The 26,624-nt window shown below is 38.2% G+C and overlaps 1 protein-coding gene across 1 annotated transcript in view; it reads right to left on the bottom strand.

The window, feature by feature from the left end:
• pea (ATP-dependent RNA helicase pea) overlaps positions 1-26,624 on the bottom strand; it is a 149,527-nt gene that overhangs the window by 4,326 nt on the left and 118,577 nt on the right. The window contains exons 13-18 of the mRNA XM_067147677.2: positions 25,353-25,577; positions 16,473-16,654; positions 16,246-16,386; positions 7,516-7,809; positions 5,317-5,438; positions 2,544-2,747 (exon numbers count right to left, since the gene is read on the bottom strand). Of these exons, the coding sequence (XP_067003778.2) occupies positions 2,544-2,747; positions 5,317-5,438; positions 7,516-7,809; positions 16,246-16,386; positions 16,473-16,654; positions 25,353-25,577 (1,168 nt within the window). The remainder of the gene's footprint in view (positions 1-2,543; positions 2,748-5,316; positions 5,439-7,515; positions 7,810-16,245; positions 16,387-16,472; positions 16,655-25,352; positions 25,578-26,624) is intronic.

Raw genomic sequence — 26,624 nt, 5'->3', positions numbered from 1 at the left:
CTCGAGGAAAATGAAAGAGAACATGTTTTTGTAATAAATGCGTAAATAACGTGTCTGATAACCGTTGTTAACTCGTTAAAGATAAACGCTGAATAAACGATCGCTTTTAATGCTAAATACCACAATTAAGTAATAATGAGATAGGCCTACACCTCAAGATATGACAGATTGCGTCATTGATTACGACGTTAGTTTATATTTTCTCACGTTCGTTAAATTACGGAAAGGCTATTATCATGTAAATTTATAGCGAGAAGGTTATAATTTCTTTACTTCCACTTGAAGTATGTTTTCACCATACGTATAGTACAGATAAGTTAGGATGTGTGATGCTATTTGAATAACAAAACTGAAATGTTTGCCACAAAATGCGATCGATCATCTTCGATACAGTATAGTTTTTGCGCTATGTGTATTTGCGAGCTTTCTCGTCAACATTCGAAGGCGATATTGGAGTCGATTAGTAATACCCGTCGACTGCTGTTCTCGAAAGAAAATTCAAAATTAAAGAGGATAACAAGTTTTCGTAATAAATTGCGTAAATAACGTGGCCGATAGCAGTTGTTAACTCGTTAAAAATAAAGGCTGAAGTAAACGATCTCTTAATTTTAATGGTATACCATATATGGAAATTAAGTAAGAAAGTGATATCCTCAAGATATGGCAGGGTACATCATTATATTTTATCGCGTCTAGTTAAATTTCGGAAAGCTATTCCCATGTCAATTTTTAGCGAGGAGGTTATCATTTCTCTACATGCGTTTCAAATAGGTTTTCATGATGCATATATGGTTAGGTTAGTTAGATGATGCCGTTTGAAGAAAAAAACTGAAATGTTTGCCACAGAGACCTCTGGAGTGATACCGTATTTCTCCAAATCCAAGATAACGTTGTTTTTTTTCTCAGAATCTCATGTGAAGGGTCGTTTTGCATTTGCGGCCTGATAGTAATGAACCTCACTGCCAATACCGTAGTAACCACGCCGCTTCTTTTCACCCCTGCGCGTGAGCACACAAAACTCGTTGACAATAAACGACTGCCTCTTTATCATATATGCCTACATCGCTAGTCGCGGCGACCAGTCATACAGTGCCTATGTGCAACGTCACTGGATCTCGGGAAATAGTGAAGAGAGAATGACATTCTATTATCCTCTACAAAAATGTTTCTCAAATCTGCAGAATGGCATCAAAACATGCAAGCCTTCGAATTCTTAGAAAGGACACGGCTACTCAGTAGCAGAGTATTAACGTGTCTGCTGTACCTGACGCTTAGTGAAATTTAAGTTTTATAGACAGCAGGAATATTCTCGTGATGGATCGTCGTATTGTAAAGATCCGTAGAGCAGGTATTTTCAACAAATTTTCAACAGGTTCTCGTCGATGTTATGATGCCAATTTTAAGTCAATGGCTATTAAACACTCGGAAATGTATAATAATTGTGCAGCCGCAAGAAAATACGGCATAGGCCTAACTAAAGCCAATATTCGGCGTTACCGTGAAGACAAAGATGGTTTAAAAATGCGTACTGCACAAAAAATGCATTCAGTGGCCCGCAACAAGGACGCTTTAAAGAAGGCGAAGATGAAATTGTGAGGTATGTGCACAAAAATACATGGGCGGAATTGCCATACCGCGGCGCAATAAACTTGTTCGTAGACTTTCGAAGTCCGCGATTAAGACCTATACATCGCTAGCCGCTGAAGTTGGCCAAATCTGGTAAGTGAAAGTAACAGTTTTATAATAAGCAAGAATATTTTCCTGACGGATCGTCGTATTGTAGAGAAGTCTGGAATGTATTGCCGGCAAATTTTCAACGAGTTCCCTTCGATATTACGATGCCAATTTTAAGGTAATGGTTATTAAACCCGCTGAAATAACGCACAATTGTACAGCCGCAAAAAAAATACGGCAAAACTAAAGCCAATGTTCGGTGTCTACAGTCTAAAAATGCGTACTGTACAAGAAAGACATTCATATGATTTTACAAAGCACTTTTTAAGCCTGATTAAAATTTTTTGAAGGAAAAAGTGGGGGTCGTCTTGGATTCGGAGAAATACGGTAATATATATTTTTTCAGAATGAAATTAAACACACACTTTCACGTTGTATCATATTTCGAAAAACAACAAACAAGTAAGCCACAGTGTGAATATTATCCGGGAAAACTCAAATTTTGAACAAACTGATTGCCATTTCATACTGAATTTAATGTGTATGGGAGTTTTTCCGACTTTTACAAAAAATCGGATATAACGACAATCTGCTATAGCGAGTAAATTTTTTGCCGTTATGAATTCTCACTATAACGGAGTTCTACTGTATTCTTAAATTCCAATCTACCACTGGGATTCAATCCTGCAACCCTGAGTACATTTGGCCAGCGAGGTTTAAATTTGGCTGTGTTTACCAAACTAGGATCATTAAAATGGAGATTTCAGACTATGTATCTCTTAAATTTCAATTAACGTTTCAAACTTCAGACATCATAATTCATAATAAAATATATACATTCAATATGCTATTTTAGGAATTTACTTTACCTGTCCATAATTCCCAGCAACTGTTTTCTAACATCCTGAGCTCTCTTCAAGGTACGAATTTGTACAAAGTTCTCATAGCACCATGCATTGGAAAATTTATTGTTTTTCCAAGAATTGTAAACAGAGAGCAGGGTCAGATGATCTCCTTCTGGTTGATTGAACTTAGCTTTCTTCTGGTCTGCCAGGGCTTGTTTATCCTTTGGTCTGTAATCACAATGAAGGTAACTGTATTGGAATGAATACCTAAAATTTAATTCAAGAAATACCCTTGATCAATGATCATTTGTTCCAACAACATTGGTAAAACCATCGTAACATGTAGGGGGGGGACACTAACTTGTAAACATGTCCTGAAAATGCAACTAATTATCAACAAGTGAATGTGCATATACAGGGCAATATTTCTGAGCATATCCATAGATTCCTGCAGTCTTCTGGTGGAAGATGAATGGGAACTTCTCATAACTTGCAGCAATAGCATGCACAACTGATAACATACTGACTCCCAGCTTGCCTACCAGCAGTTTGAGCTGGTGTAATGACTGCTCCAACCCATGTTGGAATAAAATTTTGTGAATAGATTCAAACATGTAGGTTCAGTGTTAAACCAGAGAGCTATTAGCGAACCAACAGTGCCTAACAGATGAAAATCTCCAAGATATTCAAGAACAATTCCAGGAAATCCTTAAGGAAACTTGTGCAACAAGCAGGCATTCTGTATTTTACTGAAGACAGGGCAACAAGAAAACTCGAGTTTAAGCCAAAGAGATGCTGCTGCTGTAATACGCAACTGCAATATTGGTTTCTTCAGGTAATGAATAATGGTGATTTAAACCCTCCATTGGTATTTAATGCATCATTAATGCAACAAGCATAATTGGGTCAATTTTTTTTCTCTCAAGACATCATAAATTCTGACTATTATATTGAGTTGATCCTTTACTTTTTTTTACAACTGACTGAAAGGAAAAGGACAGCCAGGTACTTTCACCAAAATGGTGCAACAGCTCATATGGCATGTAACTCATTAATGCAGTGCATAATATTTTCGGGGAATGAGTAATTAGCCCAGGTTTATGGACGGACCACAGTCTCATTTGACACCCTGTGACTTTTATTTGTGGAGTAGTTTAAAGGAGAAAGTACATAAAAGTAATCCACCCACAACAGAAGAACTCAAAGATGTAATCTGTAATGAAATTCTCAAAATTTCTAGAGTTGAATTGCAAAGGGTAAAAAGGAATATTATTTTACACTACAATGGATGTCTGCAGGCTAGTGGAGAGCAATTTCAGCATTTGCTGCAATGTGCTAAGTAGTTTGTCAATTTATTTATATTTTATTATTCCATAACAGTTGATGATTTCACTACGGGAAGGCACATGCCCACCGTAGTGTAAGCGATATCCAGCAGTTGTGCACAAGACCTGAATAAATAATCAAATATCACCTTGTATTTTTTTAAACTTTCTTCCAAAAATAAACACTTCAAAATAGGGCAAGTGTCTTGAATGAATGTATCACCGACATGATAAGATATTTGTTAAAGATATAAATTTCATCATCCACCAACACAGGTGAGATATTTGACGAGGACAATTGGATGGTGCTATGCATCAACCGGCTAAGCAACAATTTTCAAAAAACAGAATACTGGTACCATCTATCGCCTAAAGAGTTGATCTAACTGCTCGAATTCTCATGGAGCTCTGTCTGAATTTAACCAGCTGTAACAGAAGAAAAAAAATAAGCTTCACTATCATAATGCAGGGTTACAATGTATCAACCATCTATCCACCTTATTCAAAGAATTGATTTGTCAAGTGGTATTTAGCGTTTTCTAACATCCTCCCATATATTACAGGTATTTGTATAGTGCCAGCAGTGCATTATCATTAGTGCATGCTCGATTTTTACTGTATCGTTCTAAAAGTGTACAGTTGGCTGTTTGGGTTTAAGTAACTTAATTACACAAAGCAGTTTAGTAATAAATACAGCAAGTTCATAAACTTCCATTAATTAATCATTATAAGTCATCCACTAAGGCCTTGAAGAAGGTGTGCTAGCACAGGTGGTAAAGGTGTACCTGGAAGGATGTCGGTTCGATTCCTCGTCAGGTAGTCAGAATTTAGGAATGTTACTACCACTTTGTTCTTTTTTTTTTTTTTGCTATTTCTTTTAAGAGTTCAATACTTATTTGCCTGTATACTTCTGTGAAATTCATATATAATAAAATAGTAATAGCTATTGAAAACTTAATATTCTATTGCTGGTTCTTGGTTATTAATAACAAAATCTAACGATGTGGCACTTAACTTACTGTTGCATAACTAAATATTCTGTAGCCCTGAGCATCAACAAGTTAACCAACACAGTCTGGCGCTTAGCCGCTTCATGCGCATCTTCGGTCTGAAACTGCAAATATGGCTAAGTTAAATTTGATGAAAACAAGGAAAATATTGCCCTACATTAGTTTTCTTCTGAATAATCGGATTACATGCACCACATTACATAACTGTACCAAATATGTATTTTGACTAAAATAACTCTTTTGAGATGGTTTTAAATATATGAAAACCTTTGAACGAATTATGTTCAAAACTAAGATTTGACACATAGCCACTTGATGCATAACACCGTCCAATTAAAAAATGTACTGTATGTTCAAGGAAAACAAATTTCTTCAAAAAAAAAAAAAAAAATACTATACACAACTTATACACCACAGCTACCAAAAATGATACTGAATAGATATAAAAGTGTAAGATCTCACCTGTAGAAAACATTCTGCACTGACAACATGGAGACAATGGTGAGAACTTCATCAGAGCAGTTCAAATGCACCGACATAATCAGCATCTTAGAAAGATTGGGTTCCAAGGGAAATTCTGCCATCTGTAAGACAATACAGATGTTATCATTATGGTGGCACTTCACTCAGCACTAATACCTGCTTTCTTGTTCAAATATTCTTGTTCTGGATATGTTTTACATACGTAACAAACACCCCGAGATCATTTCATCACACTAAAATGGCATATAGTCATACTCTGAGTTACATTAGCAAGTTGTCCCTGTGGTAATGGAAAGGAAAAAACAAGTGCAATTTAAGTTCTCTCTGTTCATCAATTGGTAGAGACTTTTGGTATTATTATGAGTTCGATGTATTTTCTATATTATTCTTAAGTCGTCATCATCATCATCATCATCATCATCATCATCATCATCATCATCATCATCATCATAGAACCCCTCCAGCATGCCAGGTAGGGTGCTGTCAAACATGTCTTCGCCATCACTGTCTGTCCAGAAATGCCTTCTCTCTCACCACTGACTCCCAATTCCCTCCTTTTCTCTCTACATCCTCTCTCAGTTGGTGTATCCATCTATTCCTAGGTCTTCCCACTGGCCTGCTTCCATCAACCGTTTCTTTCTAAGCGTGCACGTGGTATTCTTGTGCCAAGCATTCGCTTTACATGTCCATACCAGGTTAGTCTCGAAGTCCTTAGCTTTTCTTCTATTGAATCCACTTACCGTTTCATTCTGATGTCATCGTTTCTTACATGGTTCTTACATGGTTCTTGCATGTTTTTTGGAGAGTAGTTCATAGAAACTTCATTTCACAAGCTTGCAATTTATTAACTTCTCTCTCTTTCAGTGTACATGTTTCTAGCCTGTATGTAAGAATGGACACAAAGTATGACTTATTCGAGTTATCTTCGTTCCCATGGGCACTCTGTTTTCCCAAAGTAGACATCTTACAATGTTGTAGAAGTTGGAACTGCTAGCCACTCTCTTTACTATATCTTTATCTGCAGACTCCTGCTGGAAATTACACTCCCAAGGTATTTGAATACCTCTACACATTGAATGTTTTCACCTTCAAGCTTTATGTGGCAGCCAATCTCTTTCCTACCCATTGTCAGCGTAACAGATTTTGTTGTGCTAGCTTTCATTTGATACTGTTTGAACTTTGCTATCCATTCATCCAGCCTAGTTTGTACCTCAACCTCTGTCTCTCCCTAGATGGCAATATCATCAGCAAACACCAATGTGTGCAGTTCCCTAACTAATTCTCTTTTCAGGTTTTTAAGAATACTGTTTATGACAGTAATGAATAGCAATGGTGAGAGTACCCTGCCTTGTTGGACACACTTTGTGGTATTAAACTATTCTGGAAGGCCATCTCCAACATGCAGACAGCTCCCACAGTTGTGGTACAGCTTCTGGACCTTGCCTACGAGATATTCAGGCACTCCCATATGACTGCTCTAGGCACCCTATTGTATGCGTATGCCTTTTCTAGGCCTAAGAATACCACAATTAGGTCTTTCCCTCTCTCCTAGTGTTATTCCATTAACAATCTTGGGGATTATTCTTAAGTAAGGGTCACAATGTTCAGTGTAAGGATGACTGATTTATTTCTAATAGAAAGGAACAAAAAGTAACAAACCAAATCATAAATATATTTATATTTCAATATACGGTATTACTTATTTCAACATGAATTATAAATAATTCATATCTTTTTTCTTTAGTAGGCTCTATCACACATATCATAGTTACCACTTTCAGAATTAACCCAAAAGTGTGTGTGTCGACGATGATTTCTTTCACTATTGTACACAATATCGTACAATAAACATTAGACTACTGCGTACATGTTAACTTATTCACCATATGTACATGTGACCAATATACCCCTTATATGCCTACTGTCCTTTTAAAAGGACACCTCTTTCTGTCTAAACTAACATATTTTTTTCTTCCAAGTTGAAGTTTACCTGTACTAACTCATGCATTACGTTAATTATAAAATGTGAAATCATGAACCCAACAAAAAATATTTTACGCATATCTGGGTTAAAATCTACAATAAAAGCCATTCAATATCAGCATCGAGTAATTGAAGAGAACATTCTTTAGTTACTTATTTTTTTCCTAATAGGCTGGTATGGATATATATACCCACCCTTCGTCCCAATCTCGTCAGTAGCCCTTCATTATCAAGGGCACTGAGAGAATGCAGCTGCTCTAGAGCCATTATGAGCGATTCCACTGGTGGTGCATCCATGAAGTCGAAGTGCAGTAAATCATTAATACCCATGGTCTTCAACTGCAATACTGTTGTGGCAAGGTTAGTGCGCTGGATCTCGGGTACAGGTGTGGGCAGCATTTCATCACGGTATGCACGTTCAGTATAAAGTCTGTAACATTTACCAGGACCCGTTCTTCCAGCTCGACCTGCCCGTTGTTTGGCTTGAGCCTGAAACAGTGATACAAAGAAAATGGTGTATATATATTATACTTGCAAGATATCCGTGTTTTGCTACGGTTTTAAACTGAAAGTTATTATTCAAAGTTTTACATTTTGTAGAGTCCACTGTCAGTTGAGCCTGTAAAATACGCCCTAAGTTCGTACGCCAAAAGGTTTTGGGGGAATTATTATTTTCTGATCTAACACTCATATTTTGAACCTCATACAGAAGAATTTGAATGTTTTAAAACCTACCTTATTTAACATCTAGGATGTAAAAGCGACCAACCTATGAAATTTTGATTTTGTACGTTGAAACGTAATGGAGGAATGGATACTTTTTTAAGGGGTGAATGTTACTATATACTGTATTTATTAACATCTAGGATATAGACTACTACCCTTCATATTAAAAAAAAATTAAGTTCATGCTTGCAACGGTTTTGGAAGAATGGATATTGTGTTTTTGAGAGTCAACCACCATCTAAACCCCTTAGGGGAGAAACACTTTGAAGTATACGATATTTTACATCTAAGACATGAAAGGAGATCCTTCTCATAAAATTACAACTTTGTACACCACACGGTTTTGGAGGGATGAATAATTTCGTTTATGGAGCTAACCTCATTTAACACTTTATGGATGAAACGTTTAAAAATACTTCCTATTTCACACCTAGGATTTAAAATATATACAGCTATTTGGAATTATGTCTTTGTATATTAAACCGTTTGGGAGGAAGGAATGAATATATTTGTTTTCGGATCTTAACCCCCATTTAACTCACCGAGGGGTTAAATCTGTTTCAAACCTTCTGTTATTTAACACCTAGGGTATTAATTGAAATTTTAACTTCATAATTCAAACCATTTCATATAAATGCATATTTTTGTCATCATTCCTCACCCCCAGTAAAAACCCCTTAGGGGCGTATTGTTTTAAGTCCACTTCTTATCTGTATCCTCATAAAAAGAATTCAACTCCTTTTACACCCCCTCATAAGTTGATTCTCCCCTCCCCCAAAATAATAGTGTTTCTTAATTAATAAAGGAGATTCCAAATATCAATTTTCAGGTCCAAACATCCTTTGTTTTTTGAGATATAAGTATCCTGATACAAAGAATTCAACTTTTTTTTTTCAATTCATTTAATCCCCCCCCCCCAAATTGGACTTTCCGAAAACAAAAGAATATGTGTTTTTGTTTATTTTTAAAAGAACCCAAATACAAATCTTCATGCCTTTAAGATCTTCAGTTTCAGTCTTTTCTACAAACACCCCCTCCCCAACCCATAAGTGGATTTTCCAAAAAACAAAATGTTTCTTTTTAAAGGAGATTCCAAATACCAATTTTCATGTCTGTAACATCTTCAGATACCAGATACCAGTATCCTAATAAAAAGAATTCATCCCCATTTTCAGTCTTATTTACCCCCACCCACCCAAGTATTTTTTCCAAAAACAATAGATACGCGTTACTTTATTTTTAAAACATTAAAAATACCAATTTTCACATCTGTAATATGTTAAATTTTTGAAACAAACTGTAGATATCCTAATTTTAAAAATTCACTCCCTTAACATTTTTCCTTAAGTGGATTTTCAGAAAACAAATTATGCGTGTCCCTTTAATTTTACAGGCGATTTCAAATACCAATTTTCACATGTGTAACATGTTACATCTTTTAGATAGCTATTGGCTTTACGTCGCACCAACACAGATAGGTCTTATGGCGACGACGATGGGATAGGAAAGGCCTAGGAGTTGGAAGTGGCCGTGGCCTTAATTAAGGTAGAGCCCCAGCATTTGCCTGGTGTGAAAATGGGAAACCACAGATAAACCATCTTTAGTGCTGCCAGCAGTGGGATTCGAGCCCACTACCTACCGGATGCAAGCTCACAGCCGCGCGCCCCTAACTGCACGGCCAACTCGCCCGGTACATTTTTTAGATATGTTATAGATATGTTCATTTTAAAAGTTCACCCCCTTTGTCAGTCCTGTTCACCTCCCCTTAAGTAGAGTTTCCAAAAACAAAAAATGCGTGTTTCTTTATTTTTATGGAGATTCAAAATACCAATTTTCATGACGATTCAAAATACCAATTTTCATGACTACAACATCTTCAGATTTTGAGATTTAAGTATCCTCATAAAAGGTATTCAACTCCTTTTTATCCTTTTTTTCACTTCCCTTAAGAGGATTTATCAAAAATAAAAAAATATGTTTTTTCTTATTTTTAAAGGAGACTGCAAATACCTGTTTTCATGTCTTTTAAACTGTTGAGATATAGAAACAACTCATTTTAAAAATTCACCCCCTCAGAGACAGAATATCTAAAATTCCTCCCTTAGTGAGCACCTACATTGTAATACAAATCTATCCCCAACATTTAATTTCTTTATGTCCAGCAGGGTGGGTGGGACGGTCAGTCAGGTAAAACATGTTATTTTATATATATATAGACGAGGCATTGCAGATAACAGGAACAAACTCGCAAATACAAGTTTCGAGAATTTCAATATTCACATCAGCAGTATAATTATCATCACTTTCTGATTTTGGATATCAAAGGCAAGCTCTAATCTCCATTTATAGGCTAAATATGAGTTCTCAAATAGAATATAGAAATTAACACACTTCTCCAAGATGTTAAATGTATGTGCTTCTCCACGGTTTTGCTTGTTGTTGGAAATTGCCATCTTCCATGTTTCTACATTTTTTGCCTTCTTGTCATATAGACATCACTCTCTTCCAAACTCATAATTTATTCCAGTATGCAAAAATCAGCATTTCTACTAATGTTAATATTATGCAGTTACATACACATTTAAAATAAGTAAAGGAAGGATACAGACACAGTGTTATGTCGAGTTAGGCTATCACATCTGGAATGTCTGTACCACTCTTTTCTTGTGTACACTGTACTAACCAAAAGCAAGAGTGTATTACAGATAAAATCCCTTCCTGTAAGAAGCCATACCACTCACTACTATCTTTTATATTTATGATTCGAAACAACAATAAAAAATTGACCTTTGTCGAGTGCATCCTAAATACCTGCAGTACCTCATAACCACTCAGAACTAATTTAGAAATTTATCACAGGCTGAAATTTCATTGAGAAACAATGTGCTAAGCGACTACTTGATTGCCTGGATTGTTGTAAGCATTTACTAAGCTGCAAATGGAACAGACCTTTTGCATTTATGAACAGATCTTCATTAATCAAACAATTCCTTTATTTTACATGATATTAGCCATTTGATAATAATTAGTGTCAATAAATATGGGGATGTTATTCAAGATTGAAAGAAGAATAATCAGAATGTACATAAATAAAAACTACCAAGAAAATGGACACTGAAGACTATGTTTTACGGAAACAGTCTCAAAGGAAATGGAACCAGTAATGAGCACAATCAGGAACAAATGGATCTCATTCTTTGTACATCTACCCAGGACACCAGAAAACAGGATCATCAGGAGAATTATTGAATAAAATTATGGAACAGTAAGTGCAGCCTTAGATGGATTACAATAATTAAGGAAGATATGAGGGAACTACAAATAACAACAGAAAATTTAACACATTGTGGACGGGAGAAGAGTTTACTTGTGTTGGACAGGCCAAGCGTTGTGGATGGGAGACGAGTTAACTCGTCTTCACGAGACTTGTATGTTCGGTGACATCTGTCAAAACCTCTGAAACTATCTGGCGGTGAAGGTTACTAGAATCTTGGTGTTGAAGCTTTTGTTTATTCCATGCTAGCTTTGCTTTACATTCTTCTTCTGTTTTATGGTTCATTTTCTAAGTTTTCCGACCTCGTGTTTACATCGTTCAAGGAGCCATGTGGTGGGTAAGATGGTGCTTCCCAGACTGAACATGAAGGTAGATGCAGACGAGATTTTTAATTAATTATATGCGGAAAAGTATTCGGAAGGCCCCAGTGATGTTGACGATCGCGAGTTCAATGTTGATAGCTATTCTGACAAAAGTGTTTTGGTTGATAATAATGAATTGTGCCCTCCAAACAGCGTGAAGTAATGGTGGTCGAGAACAAGACTGAAAGTGATGTTGCGCGTGTAAATGGAAGTGATGTGTCCATTTCTTCTGATGAATGGGTAGAAAATAATAGTTCACGGACTTTAAAAGATTTCCCAGGAGTTCCTGGCATAATGGTAAGACTTGATGAACCTCAAAATATTGACGAAGTAGTAGGGCTTATTTTTTGTGATGATTTCTTTGAACTTGTTGCCGAGCAGATGAACTTGTATCCAGCGAACTACTTCATTACACAAAATACCTCTTAAGGGCTCGAAGTGGCCTGATGTAACTAGTTGTGAATTGCAAACATTTTTTGCTTTGTTTATAGTGACAGGACAGGTTAAAAAAAAGTCATGTCAGAAAGACTACTGTCAACTGGTCCCCTCAAAATTAATTAATTTATTTATTTATTTATTCATGAACCACAAGATACAGCTACACTGAGCATTGCACTGTCAACAAACTGATTAACAAATGTAAACTTTCATAATAAAATATAACAAACATAACAAAATATAACAAGATCAGGTACACAGCCTACTAATAACAACTGTCCAAATCGAAAACCATGAGAATGTCCACGTTCACAGCCAAGTCGTCGTGGGTCAAGATGACGGTATAATCCCTTCACATCAACTTATCTCTTATCACAGATGTTTTTCATGTATTTAAAAACTGTATAACGAGAAACTTCTTTTATTTTTTTTTTTTTTTGGTAGGGGCTTTACATCGCATCGACACAGATAGGTCTTATGGCGACGATAAGAAACTTCTAAGACTCAAAAGACTCTTACAGACACTTGAAGTGCGCCTGCGCTATGAGTTGAGTGTATTTTCTGTTTCAACATTGGTTGTTCCCCGTCCTGTCCCTTTCCCTTTCCTTCTCAAGCGTGACCTTGGTAGCTGATTGTATCCAGTGTTTAACTCTCATTATTTATTTGTCACTCTGTAGAGCATCTACTTGGGGGTCCATTTCGAACCCGAGGCTTGGCTTCTGGGCTGCGAACATCGGAGCGTAAGTCGTGAATGAATGTTGCATGTGTATATTGAGTGAAAGGTTAATGCTTGCGGCTGCGAATGGGTGTGTAACTGGGTTAGAGTTGTGCTTCTGTGTGTGCTGTGCTGTGTCGAAGTGCCGGGTTCGTAGTCCAGGGGCCTATGACAGCTGAAGGCCGTTTCTTTCTGTAATATGTATTTTTGAAATGTTACATTCTAGTACTACTTGTATTTCTGTTATATTATTATCTGTGGGTAATAGATATTATGTTCTCGGTTGTATGCACGAGGCCAACAGAAGTTTATTGGTCTACTTTGAAAAGGTTCTTCAGTTATGGTGTTGTAAATATTTTGTTACCATTGAATAAATGACGGATGAATTTACAGATGGAAAATTCCCTAACCTCGGTCCACCTAGCTTCCTCTCTGGGCATGTTCCTGTTTCCCTAGGCCCTAATTCTCACTTTAAGAGACTATTTACACCCCTGTCGAATATGCTTTTATTTGATGCTATATCAAGCTCTGAACCATGCTTGTTGCATGTTCATTTATTTGACACTTTTATGCAAATGGGTTCTATCAGCCTCATTTTCCCATATTTACTTATGTATGTCTTGTACTGACCAGTAGAGAGCAGCACCTTCTGTGTTTAAACTGGGAGGCCGTACGAGAGCAGTGACCTTTTTCTCTTTGAAGCTCATCTTCTCTGTGTGTACGTGACAGGTAACAACAATGCCAGTCACGATGGTTGAGGTGGCGTTTTTGTGTCATAAATATTCATTTAACATCTTCAAGATTGGATTATTTACGCTTATCTTTTCTTATTTTAACTATTGATAACTGCAGGTATGTTGGTACTTTTTCTAATATCTGTTTTTGGTGATGATTCATTCCCAACTGTCATGGTTGATTGACATGCATCTTTTCCGCTCCGTCATTTGATATGTTTCATGTGGGTGGGGATGTGATCTTGTGATGATGGCAAAAGGGTCTCTGAGTGGCTACGTTTTGGTGCACTGCGTGCTCCCATACTTCGTAATCGCAAAATATATATGCCTCCCGTCTTGACCAAGGAGCTACATCCAGATCACACGAGACGCGCTATGTTGATGGATGTGAATAAAATGATGGTTCGCCCCGACCTAATAATATAATGGCACGGTGCACGCAAAAAACTTGGAATATGGGAGAGCTGTTGATTATGACCGTGGGGTCATAAATTTATGATTTGCATTTGACTGTGTTATTTGAACAGCCATTCGCCTTTTATTTCCCGATACCCTCATGTGTGCGTGCGAATGCTGGAAGCGTATGCGTTGGTGTGTGGAGGAGTGAAAAAGGTGGTATGTTGGTCGACCTGCCTTATTGTTTGTTTGTATCTGTGCCCCTTTTTGTTCTCGGCACAGATCTGTAAATTTATTTTTATCCGTGGCTGATACTCGCTCGAGTGCCGCCATGCTGGCTGCGTATTTATGCATTGGGCGTGCCTGTTGTATTCTTTGGATTTATCATTCTTGGTTTTGGTCCATGGAGGCTGGTTTTAGCCTCGCGCCGATATCTCCATTCTTCCTATCTGTCTTTTGTTCTCCGTGATGGGCGGATTGTTGTGAGAGCTATTCGTATTGTTGATTACATAATGGTGTAGTAAAGCGGTGTCGTGAATGAATGGCATTTTATCATAAAACGGGCGACCTTATTAAGATGTGAATACGGTAATTACACGGCAAATGATATAATGAAGGTGTGCTTGACAGGCGCTGAGCATTTTAAAATGTGTGATAATGTATTCAAAAGAGGGTTAGTCTTGAGCTCACGCCATGATTCAGAGATGTTTATTAATGCAAGGTACGTCCATGTTTACTATCTTTACACTTCTTTAGATTTCACTTATGAGTTCTGTTTTCTGTCTTAATGTTTCATTTGAATTTTATTAATAAACCCTAGTTCTAAGTCATTTTTCTTTTATTGTTAGTAGTCATAGTCTTGCCCCTTGTTCATCAATTATGAGGGAGTGTTTCCAGCTCGGGGCGGTATTTCAGCCTTTCCTAATCAAAGATCCTGCGGCTTGAATTATTCTCTATGAACGTGTTGATGTTGAGGTTGTATGGATTAATAATATGTCTAGGGGTAGTTCAGGGGTCAGGGGGTTTGGCACAGCTCTTGCCTGCTATTAATATTGTTAAAGAGTGTTGGGAAGCGGATTAGGAAAGATCGTTGAAGTATTGAGTGCTGAGTGTGGGGAATGTGGAGAAGTCTTTGGTTCTGGTGGAGCGGGAAGGAACACGGAGGGAGAAGAGTGAGACAAGATGTTCTGAGCGGTAATGCCCATTTAAGATCCCGTGGAGGAAACTCAGGTCAGCTACCTGTTGTCTGATGTGCAGAGGTGACATATTTATTGCCCTTAATACCTGCTGCGTAGACAGATTTCTGAGCTTGGGGTTTCTGTTTCTTACAATTGCAGCAAAGAAGGACACTGCTCTGTCTAACTGTTTATTGGAGGGGGGAGGCTGTTGTCCAAATCGGAGAGCAGTAGTTTAACAGAGGTTGAATGATCGTGAGGAAGAAGTGACGAAGAGAGACCAAAGGTCTTCAGTAAATTTCACCATAATCAGTAGAAGGTTAGTGAAGTTAGACTAATTTCTTTATGTGCAAGCGCTGTAGCAGTAAGTTACACAGAAAATGGCCGGGCGCAGGGTTTGAACAGTGTGATGAGCACCCGGTCCGCAATGTGTTAAAAACCAAAACAGATAAAGTCAAGAATATCACAGACAAAGCAGACAACAAATCAAGATCAACACAAAGGCAATGGAATGGGTGGTTTCCGACAAAGAAAGAAAGTTAAGATCCAAGAGAATGAAGAAGTATTGGGCTGACAGAAAACTGAAAAACCTTGCTTATAAAATTGACTAGTGGTCCAAAGGAGGCCATAAAATGTAAATAAAATAAATATGGGGATGCGATACAACATTGCAGCCAAAGATGTCTGAGGATTTCGCTGAATCTTTTGGTGTGATCCCGCACACAGTAGGCCTACATAACCAAATTGATCATCTGATCATGTGTGAACAACTTACAGTGTAGGTTCGTCTCAATGTCTGACTAGGTGCGAAACATAACCTTACTTACATGAATATTCTGCTTTGGTGTATTTTTTCATTTTACAGTTTGGCAACCTGATATCAGATTGTTTCAATATTCCTTTCATTCTTCCATCTCTAGTCACTACTCATTTCACAAAGGGTTCTGCTTTCATTACTTCTTACAAATACATCACAAGAAGGCTCAAGAAAATATGGACTAAACATTGGCAGTTGTACGTGAATGTGGTTGGAGATTTGCATCTCTCGGTGCACCTCAATGCCTAACTGTTTTTGCTATTAAAGTTTATTGTAATGTCAACATACCTGGGATATTGGAGTAACAACTAGCGAGTCCATTCCTGTTTTGGAATTATATACTTTTTGTTTGACAAAACCTGGGTCCACTACATAATAGATTCCATCTATTGTCAGTGAAGTTTCAGCAATATTTGTTGCAATGACAACCTACAAGAAAGAGGAAACATTTAAAAGTATTGCAAATTCAATATTTTGTAAACACAAGAATTTTTCTTTAGAAAATAGTCACTAACTTTACGAGAACCTGGAGGTGCTGGTTCAAAAATTCTGGTCTGCATTTCACTGGGCAGTGCTGAGTAAACAGGCAAGATAATAAGCTCTGGAACATCAGGACCAAGTGACTTCATGCGCTCATAAAGAATTTCACAAGCTGTGTCAATCTCCTCTTGACCCGTTAAGAAGAGCAGAATATCACCTGAAAATATAATATGGTAGAGATATTATCATCACAAATGGAGATGAAGATTACTCCAAAGATATACTGACCGGCAAAAAATTCTGCAACACTTCATCTATTTCTTTAAAATCTTAATTTACAAATAAACTACTGTATATTAATATGATATTCTACTGAATTAATAATGTTTTAACATCCATTATACACAGTTTCAATCAAGACACTGTTGGAGATTGTTGCGGTCTGCACCATTACTTCTATAATGCTCCCGGCAGTCTCCATACAATATTTTATAGCCGTTGATTGTTTGTTCATTATCAGTATTCTGTACACTGTACGATTAAAACACCTTTTTTGAGACCCTTCTTACAGTTTCAAAAGCAATTTAGACAGATAAGGATGCCTTTAAGTTCAGAAGATGCTGTGAGAGCAGTAACGCTGGTTGGGGATGGAAGAAGGTACCATTATATTGTAGAAGTGTTAGAAACCACAGCTTCTACCATAATATGTCAAAACAGTGGAGACGTACAGGGAGCTTGGTTCAAACAATAGGAGGAGACCTGGATCAGGTTGGAGCAGGTCAACTTCCATGGGAGAGGATTGGTTTATTATCCATCAGATCTTATGTCATCGCTGTACTATCAACGTTGAAGTGAGAAATCAGCTCCAACATGTTCGGAATGTGAAAGTAAGTGAAAGGACTGTGAGGAGAAGGTTAGAAGATGATCATTCCTCAAAAAGACCTGGCACGAGTCTAACGCTCACAAGATACCACCGGATAGAAAGTCTGTTTTTCGCAATAACATCAGGAGTGGACAATGGAACAGCATGCAAGTTTTGTTGAGTGCTGTCTTTATGTGGATGTGGGGACAGGGGAGGGAGAAGAAGTGCTGCTTTGGTGTTCATTTCTTGGTGCCAAACAAAGAGAATGAAACGAATGGGGAAAGTAGTAAATCAAGTTCAGTCTGAACAACGCTTCATATGTGCACGATTACTTAATACATATAAATGAAAAGAAAAAGAAAAGAAATGGAGGCAAATTTAAAGAAGCGCAATGCTGCAAATATCTGAGGCTGTCATGCATGCACACTGCAGATCCGAGAAATGTTTGCAGTAACATGACATGAATGTACATAGGGAATCATAATTCTCTGCTAAAATATTTTTTTCTCTCATGTGATATACAGCCACTAAAGTACTAACAGATCAAGATACTAGGCATATACAAGGCAAATTAATTATGGAGAAACTTCCACCACATCATGCCATATTTCGTTCCTACGTTTATGAAAATGAAGTGACTGTTCCAACATGACAGTCTCTTATTTCACTCTGTTATAAACCTCTTACTAAGTAACTAAGTTGTTGAAATGACTTTTATCAGTCAGAAACAGAAAATAATTAGTAAAGACACATGATAGCACTGCTCAATTTTTATCCGAGTATTTTCCGAGATTTAGAGATTCACTTATACAAGATGCACAAAATGATTTGGTTCTCCTGCTAGTGTTAACACTTTTTCCCACATAAGTAGAAGCTCGATCAATCAACTTGCAGAGTCAGAGCATCAAATGGCAGCTCTCCTATTCAAAGCTGCAGAATTCTGCCACTTTGGCTATTATTTTTCTGCCTTCACTGAGCACAGTCGTACAAGTACCTTTCCGAGGACGAGTTTAGAGCTTCTGAGGTACATGTGATTCGGTTGGTGTTGCTTCAGACGCAGTAATTATTACTTCAAATGAACTACAGAAAACAAGCTATTAACACCAGAATACAATAAACTAACATCAAAAGCATGACAAGACTAATAGCTCTGTAGTAAAATCATGAGATGTGGGGTGGCCTAAGTGCACTTCATGTTTCAGTGTTGCTAGCTCCACAACAATGTAGACTAAATATTACCGAGTGAGGAACAGGGAACCGAGCGTTCTACATAACATGTGCGGATAGTACTCTTCTCAGGTGAGTCTCATTTCGTTCCGATATCTCTGGATAGAAGAGAAAGAGTTTGGAGGAGACCAGGAGAGCAATATTCTCCTATCAAGAATACCATTTCATTGGGGTTCCATGGAGTAGGCAGGAATTAGTGTGGCTTTAATTAATTTCGTGTGGCTATTTCTAGCCGAGTGCAGCCCTTGAAAGGCAGACCCTCTGACGAGGGTGGGCGGCATATGCCATGTGTAGGTAACTGCATGTTATTGTGGTGGAGGATAGTGTTAAGTGTGGTGTGTGAGATACAGGGATGTTGGGGACAGTACAAACACCCAGCTCCCGGGCCACTGGAATTAACCAATGAAGGTTAAAATCCCCGACCCAGCCGGGAATCGAACCCGGGACCCTCTGAACCAAAGGCCAGTACGCTGACCAATCAGCCAACGAGTCGGAAATTAGTGTGGCTGCTAGTACAGAGTTTATCTTATAGCCCACAAATACATCAAGGAAACCATTAAAACAACATTGTGCCCTTTACACCATTTACCCAGGGACAGATTCACCTTAATGTACGATAATGCACAACCTCACATTCCCCGACATTTGACAAACTTCCTCAATGCCAATGGAATTCGGATGCAGAACTGGCTGGCATGAAATCCTGACTAGAATCTCTAATGAACACGTGTGGAATGTGTTATGCAGAAAAGTGCACCAATGAGTCTTAGACATTCTGTGATAACTTTGTGAGGTACTAGAAAAAAAAATGGAACTTCACTTCCTAAGAAGACATTGTGGTGCCATAATGCCTGAATGGGTACAGGCAGTGATCAACAGAGGTTTCAGTACTCACTTTTGAAGAATGTTGAATCATGAAAGCGTGTGATCATGTAGGAAAAGTGACCAAAAATGGCAAAAGAATGCATTTGAAGCAGAAATTTTTATTTGAAAATCGTTTGAACTTTTGAACCTTCGTAATTAATCAATACTTTTTAAAAGTTTTTTTTTAAAGAGCATACATTATATGCAAAGACAATGGCTATTCAGGGATTGTGGATGTACTGTATATATAAATACACACACATACAGTATACCGTACTTATTCGCCTATAACACCCACTCACCTACAACACTCCCTTTTAATTTTTTACTATTAGTGGGGAGAAAAATAAAGAGGGAAAAACCATAAAAAATCTTTCACATGACCAAGCAGAAAGTGCAACATTTCAGTTAACAGTAAAACCCACTTCCAACCAGATGACGGATAACCTGTTATCTAATGTTAATGTTACCTTTGGTAGCCCGCCTGGTGGCCATGATCGTTAAGGCGTTAAAAGTCTAAACGGTCTGACCCTGTAGTTAGCTGGTTCGAGTCCCACTGGTCGAAAATAATTTCACCATCAGAATGTTGGCTGGCAGGGTAGGGGAGGTAGTGGTATACAATTTCTAATCACTAGAATGTGTGCCAAAAGCCTGGATTAAATTCCAAACCTCATCACAGGGCTCATATGGAGTGAGAGCGTATGACGCTGTTAATAGTGATTTGTCCATTGGATGGGGACGTTAAGCCTTGAACAGACCCCTTGGTGCTATTCGACAGGAGTAGATTATGTGACGGCGCAGGGTTTCAACCCTCTCCCTTCCTACTATCATATAACATAATCCATAAATAAGCCACTCAAAGACCACGTTAGGAGGTTCTACACAAGGTGACTGATAAGCACAAGATGACAAAAAGTGGCAAAATCAAGCGACTGTCCTTTCATATAATCTGTGCATAGATTATAAGTATGTAGGGTCTAATCACCCCTTAGATCGTTTAAGTTTTAGGAAAACAGGAATTTCTTCTGCACTGAATGGAACTAAAGATGATCTACTTTGGGAAGGCGAGAATGAAACTGAGGATTTCATAGGCGATCCTACTGAGTGATCTGAAGCATACTTGCACAAAAGGTACAAAGAAATGAATTTTTAATATAACTTAATATAACTATTATATTTTATATACAGTGAGCAGCACGAAAAATGTAACACCCAATAAATGATGTGTAATCAACTATTTAATCAAAGTGAAGCACTTCAACCAATCTTTTAAGACGGGGTATGTTATTGGCGTTGCTTTGCGAGCAAACAATGAAGTGTTGATTGTTTATTGCACTAGCCTAAATTAATTGTTTTTCCCACGCAACCTGAAAAACACTTAACTGGATGTGAGTCAACGTTTTTCCGCTCTTATAGCACTTCTTGTTGTACCCTTAATTGTTCCCCTTTCAATCACATGTGCTTGTAGGATCTTTCTGTGATTGTCTTAATCAGCTTTCTGGAGTAAACATGCTGTTAAGCCCTGAACAAACTGTGAAAGCTGTTGCTTTGGTAGAAGATGGTCACAGCATGCATTACATTGCAGAAGTGTTGAGGACTACACCTTCCACGATTTCCAGAAACGTACGAAGGTACAGGGAAACGGGAGGCTTTGCAAGGAGACCAGTATCAGGCCCAAGAAGAGCAACATCGGAGAGAGATGACCGCTTCTTACAACTTCAAGTTCTCCGCAACCGACACACCACTGCCGTTGAAACATGAAATCGACTCCACCAAGTTCGAAGGGTCAATGTTAGCTCAAAGAAGACTGGAAGATGCCAATCTTAAGTCCAAAAGACCTGCTGCAGGTCTGGAACTCACCAGTGAGCATCACACAGCTCGAATACGTTTTGCAAGGGAACATCTTGGCTGAACAGTACAACAATGGGATCAAGTGTTGTTCACCGATGAGTTGCGATTTGGCCTCCGATCACCTGACAGAAGAGAGAGTGTCTGGAGAAGGCCAGAGGAAAGGTATTCCCCTGGCACATTCTCATTCAGGATGCCTTTTCACGGTGGTTCTGTGATGGTGTGGGCAGGAATCAATACAGCTGCAAGGATGGATTTGGTCTTCGTGGAGAATAGGAGCATTACCGCACACTGGTATGTGGAAGAAATCCTTCTGGAGCATGTTGTGACTTTCGCTGCATTTATTGGTGATGATTTTAGAGACATGGTAGGCAACAAGTTTTTCTTTTTATGCAGTAAAGCTGTCTGATTCTCTGCTCGTCAATCGCTAGTTGACAGTAGGTCGAATTTTCACAAAAGTAGTAGATACAAATGAAGTAGGAGATGTTTGAAAAGAAACTCTTCAATTAGTGATCATTACACAAAATGTTTCTATTTTGTTATGTGCTCAAAATGTTGGCCATCAAAGGCAGTGCACAATTGCATTTAAAGGTCATGTGTTATCCAACGTGGCAGTCATTCCAAATTCTTGATACCATATTCTTACTATCTATCAATATTCGTCCAACATTTCATTTTCACGAACTACCTAAACACAATAAAAAGGCTTTGGTTAAATTTTGTTGTTTCTTCATTCTTCAGTTCACATGTAGACTACCATACTCTCAAAACAGTAACAATAATGCTTTAGTCATGTTCCCTTGTAACCAACACTATTATTTTTATATAATAAAATTCTTCCGGGCTGTTATGCCGTGGTCCACTCCTCTCGCTTCTCCTAGACGTTTCGATTACTGCTGCGGTAGTCATCTTCTGTGGCGTCGTGTAGATACGCTCTCCTGTATCCCGCTGGCGACTGCAAAAGCTGTTTGGGAAGCAGCTGTATTTATATGTAAGTGTGTGGCCTCCAATTGGTTCGCGCTGTGCAATCCGACATTTGATTGACTATCTGAAAGCACGACCTCCGATTGGGTCGCGCCGAGCAGCCTGATGTTTGGTTGGCTATCTGAGCACACGACCTCTGATTGGTTCGCGCCGGGCATGGATTCTGACTGGGTCGCTCCGAGAAGTCTGTCGTCTGATTGGATCTCGGAGTGCACGACCTCCGATTGGGTCGTGCCGAGCAATGGATCCTCTGGTTGGTTGACTGTAATGTCCCTGATCTTAGTAAGCTTCGGCCGTACGTTATATAAAGGGGTGTACCAGGCCTTGCTGAGTTTCAGTCCTTCCTCCTTTCTATTAAAGTTATCCGGATGTTTATGTATTTCAATTGCTGCCCTGTAGAGACGGGCGTGAAAGTGAGATGTTGTGGCCAGTATGTCAGTATCCTCGTAACGGATCTCATGATTTCCGTCAAGCAGTGCATGCTCCGCTACTGCTGATTTGTCGTATTGCCCCAAGCGACAATTCCTTTTGTGCTCCGTCAGGCGGGTATTGACACTTCTGCCAGTCGTGCCAATATAAACAGCTCCACAGCTGCATGGTATCCTATAGACCCCAGTAGATGTTAGAGGGTCACGTGGATCTTTGGCAGAACGTAACATGTTTTGTAGCTGTTGGGTCGGCTGAAAAATGGTTTTAACTTCGTGACGTTCAAGGAGCCTTCCAATACGATCCGTGATGTCCCGTATATACGGCAAATAAGCGATACCTTTCTTCCTGGGTTCTTCTCGCTTACTATTCGCTGGCTGTCTTCTGGGGTGGAGTGCTCTCCTGACCTCTTGTACCGTGTAGCCATTGGTTTGTAAGGCTAGATCAAGATGCCGTAGTTCCTTCTCGATGTACTCTGGTTCACAGATACGAAGGGCGCGATCCACCAAAGTCTTCATCATGGCGCGCTTCTGCCCAGGATGGTGATTCAAATTTTTGTTTAAGTATCGGTCTGTGTGTGTTGGTTTTCGGTATACTTGATACCCTAGGGATTCATCATTCTTCCTCTTCACCAGCACGTCCAGGAAAGCTAATTCTCCATCCTTTTCCTTCTCCACCGTAAATTGTATACGAGGATGAATACTGTTCAGATGTGTAAGAAAACCATCAAGTGCCTCCTCTCCATGTCCCCATATTACAAAAGTGTCATCAACAAAGCGGAACCAACAGCTGGGTTTATTTACAGCAGTCTGCAGGGCTTCCTCTTCAAAGAACTCCATATAAAAATTAGCAATTAACAACTTTTGCAGTCGCCAGCGGGATACAGGAGAGCGTATCTACACGACGCCACAGAAGATGACTACCGCAGCAGTAGTCGAAACGTCTGGGAGAAGCGAGAGGAGTGGACCACGGCATAACAGCCCGGAAGAATTTTATTATATTGACACCGGCCGTGAAAGCCTTCATACTTTAACTATTATTTTTAATTATTTCAAAAACATAAACCTCCCTTTCCTGTCTCTAGTTCCCCTGTCATGATTTTACACTAATGCATGACAGTGCACGGCCATATGTTACGAGAATTGTGCATGAGTTCTTGGATGAAACAGGGATTCGTGCTATGGCATGGCCTGCTTGAAGCCCTGATTTGAATCCTATTAAGCACGTTTGGAACTAGCTGGGGAGAAGATCCCGTCAGCACTATCCAGAGACCCTACAGGACCTACGGAATATCCTCCTGGAAGAATGGGAGATGATTCCTCAACAGGACATTACCGCATTAATCAGGAGCATGCCTGAAAGTTTGAATGCCGTCATTGGTGCAAGAGGTGGCAATACACACTTTTGAAGATGCGAACAGAGGTCCCCGAGATTGTCTCCGAGGTCTGTGAAGTGAAAGTGTGAAGTGTATAACATCAAAACAGAAGTGCATACATTACTTTTATGAGCTTATTCAATATTTTCTTGAAATGTGCATCTCTGGTTTAATTTGTTCAATTTGTTTATAACCGTCTTTTCTTTTCATTGTTAGACACTTAGATGGGACCGTACCACAATATTCTATCATAAAATAGTGGATTAGTGTCATAAATTTAAAATAAATTTCAGTTTTGAAAGAAATCAAGTTCTGCATTTTTTGTGCTGCTCAGTGTATATTTTATAAAAGTCAGTTGGTATTAGAACCAAATGTTTTGTTATTTCAGGCAGTTGCTGTATTATGATATTGCAAAACTGTACAGCCTTGAATTCCATGTAGTGCTGTGTGGTTGAGGTGTGGCACTTATTGTCATATATCCGGCCAGCTATGGTAATGCAAGAGGGGGCTGATACAATATTGTTTATATGTGCTAATATCACTAATAAATAAAGCATATATTTAAATAACTATTTTAAGTGTTCATTTTAAAATGTCAGGTGTTAATTTTTCTGGTTTTAAACCATACCAATCCAACCTACATTATGTGCAATTTTCATGTTTTACACCCTCCCTTATTTTTGAAATTGAAAATTAGTCAAAAAGAAGCTGTTATAGGTGAGTAAATGCAGTATATTGCATGTTAGTTCTTCTTCCTTCTCAGCCTTTCTTTTATTATGTTCATAGCTTTCTTCTTTCTGTCCCTTGTGTATTCCTCATTCATTCCCTTCTACCCACATAGTTTTTCCTGATTTTCAGCCTCCCTCTTGCTCTTGGATGATAGTGAATGCTCCTGTAGATATGCAGGACAGATGCGAATAAGCACCAAATAAGCATGATGGGTCAACTGAGGCAGTAGGTAGGGTGGACTCGTCAGCTGTAGTGATAGCAACCTCCCCTGGAGGAAGATAATCTTGATTAAGAAAAAACACGGGTCCTCCAGGTTGGGGGCTATTAGGAGGAAGGGCATCTGATTGTATTCTTTTTTGCCGAAACAAATGGAAGGAGACATATCAAAGAATGAACTAAGTATATTGCACGTTATTTAATAAATAAGAATTTAAAGAAAATGTATGTGTTGCTGTTATTTTTGCTGGCCAGTGTATTACGTACATATTAACATTTCTACAAATTCTGATTTAATACTGTGCAAGAGTAAGAGCAAATTTATAAATATTGCTGAAATAAAAATATACATTACACTGAGCCTGAGATATAGAAAATCAGTACCTGGAGGTTCCCGGAGATGAATCTGCATAACAGTAATGAGTGAAGCATCAAGGTAGTCAGTTTCTGGTTCTTTGGTGTAGAGTACCTCGACTGGAAATGTTCGTCCTGGGATGGTAAATATTGGTGCCTCGAAGAAGTACTGAGAGAACTTAACAGCATCAAGTGTGGCAGATGTTACAATTAACTTCAGTTCTGGTCGCTTCCTCACAGCCTGTTTCAACAGACCTAAAATTAAAACAAAAGAATATGCCATAATTAAGCAGAAATTTCCTTCCTATGGACAAAAGGGGAAAGAAAATGAAAGAAGGGAGAGACTGTGATACACAATAGTAATCAAAGACTTACAACATTATAACATTAGGCCTACTGTAATATCTATGATACTCCTACTCTTCCTACATCTAATACTGCTGATTTCATTTCTGCAGGAACATCTTTTACGCAATGTTATGATTTTTGTCTGCCTCTGTCTTCCTTTTTTTTGGAAACATTGTAGGAACTAAGGTCCCAGTTATATGGCTGAACACTGTAATGATGATTAGGCTATGCATATCCAGTTATATAGAACTAATAAAGTATTTCAATTTAATTTACTCCTCTCAAACGTTCCTATAAATGCAATTTTTTCAAATAATTAATGCTACAAAATGCTATTTTTAATACCATTTTTGCAATAAATAGAAAACATTAATGCTATAATTTCACATTTCTAATTCATGGAAAGAGCTCAAGAAGAAGAAGAAGAAGAAGAAGAAGAAGAAGAAGAAGAAGAAGAAGAAGAAGAAGAAGTGCCTATCAAATAACACAACGGGTTACTAGTGGGTCAGCCCTATCAATATTTATTGTTATCATTAAAACATAGTTAATTTACTTTATTCATTAATTGTACAAGTTTAAAAAAAACTGTACTGAAGAAGCTTCTTCACAGTCAAAATTCTGTACCTACTATTTTTTTTTTTCTATCTGGCAATGTTTACAATAATACAACCACGCATGGTAGTTTGCAACAAAGAGGTGAGTAAAATATATTTTTTTCTCAATTTCCATATGATAATTTGATGACAAAACTAGTCGTGCTTAGTAGAAACAATTCTGTAACCAAACAATAGTTAACAAATAATGACATAAATATTTAAATGTTTGCTTTCTCAGGTGTCTGGTGAAAAAAAAAAAAAAGTACCATCTATACAACACACGCAGGCTGCTCTACACAAAGCAAATGCAGAACGGAAATCTAAACTGAAGCAGACACACTTGATTACAAGACACTCT

The sequence above is a fragment of the Anabrus simplex genome, chromosome 5, assembly GCF_040414725.1.
Source record: "Anabrus simplex isolate iqAnaSimp1 chromosome 5, ASM4041472v1, whole genome shotgun sequence".
Lineage (NCBI taxonomy): Eukaryota > Metazoa > Arthropoda > Insecta > Orthoptera > Tettigoniidae > Anabrus > Anabrus simplex.
The sequence above is the reverse complement of the archived record's forward strand: the minus strand, read 5'-3'. Positions and strand labels throughout refer to the sequence as shown.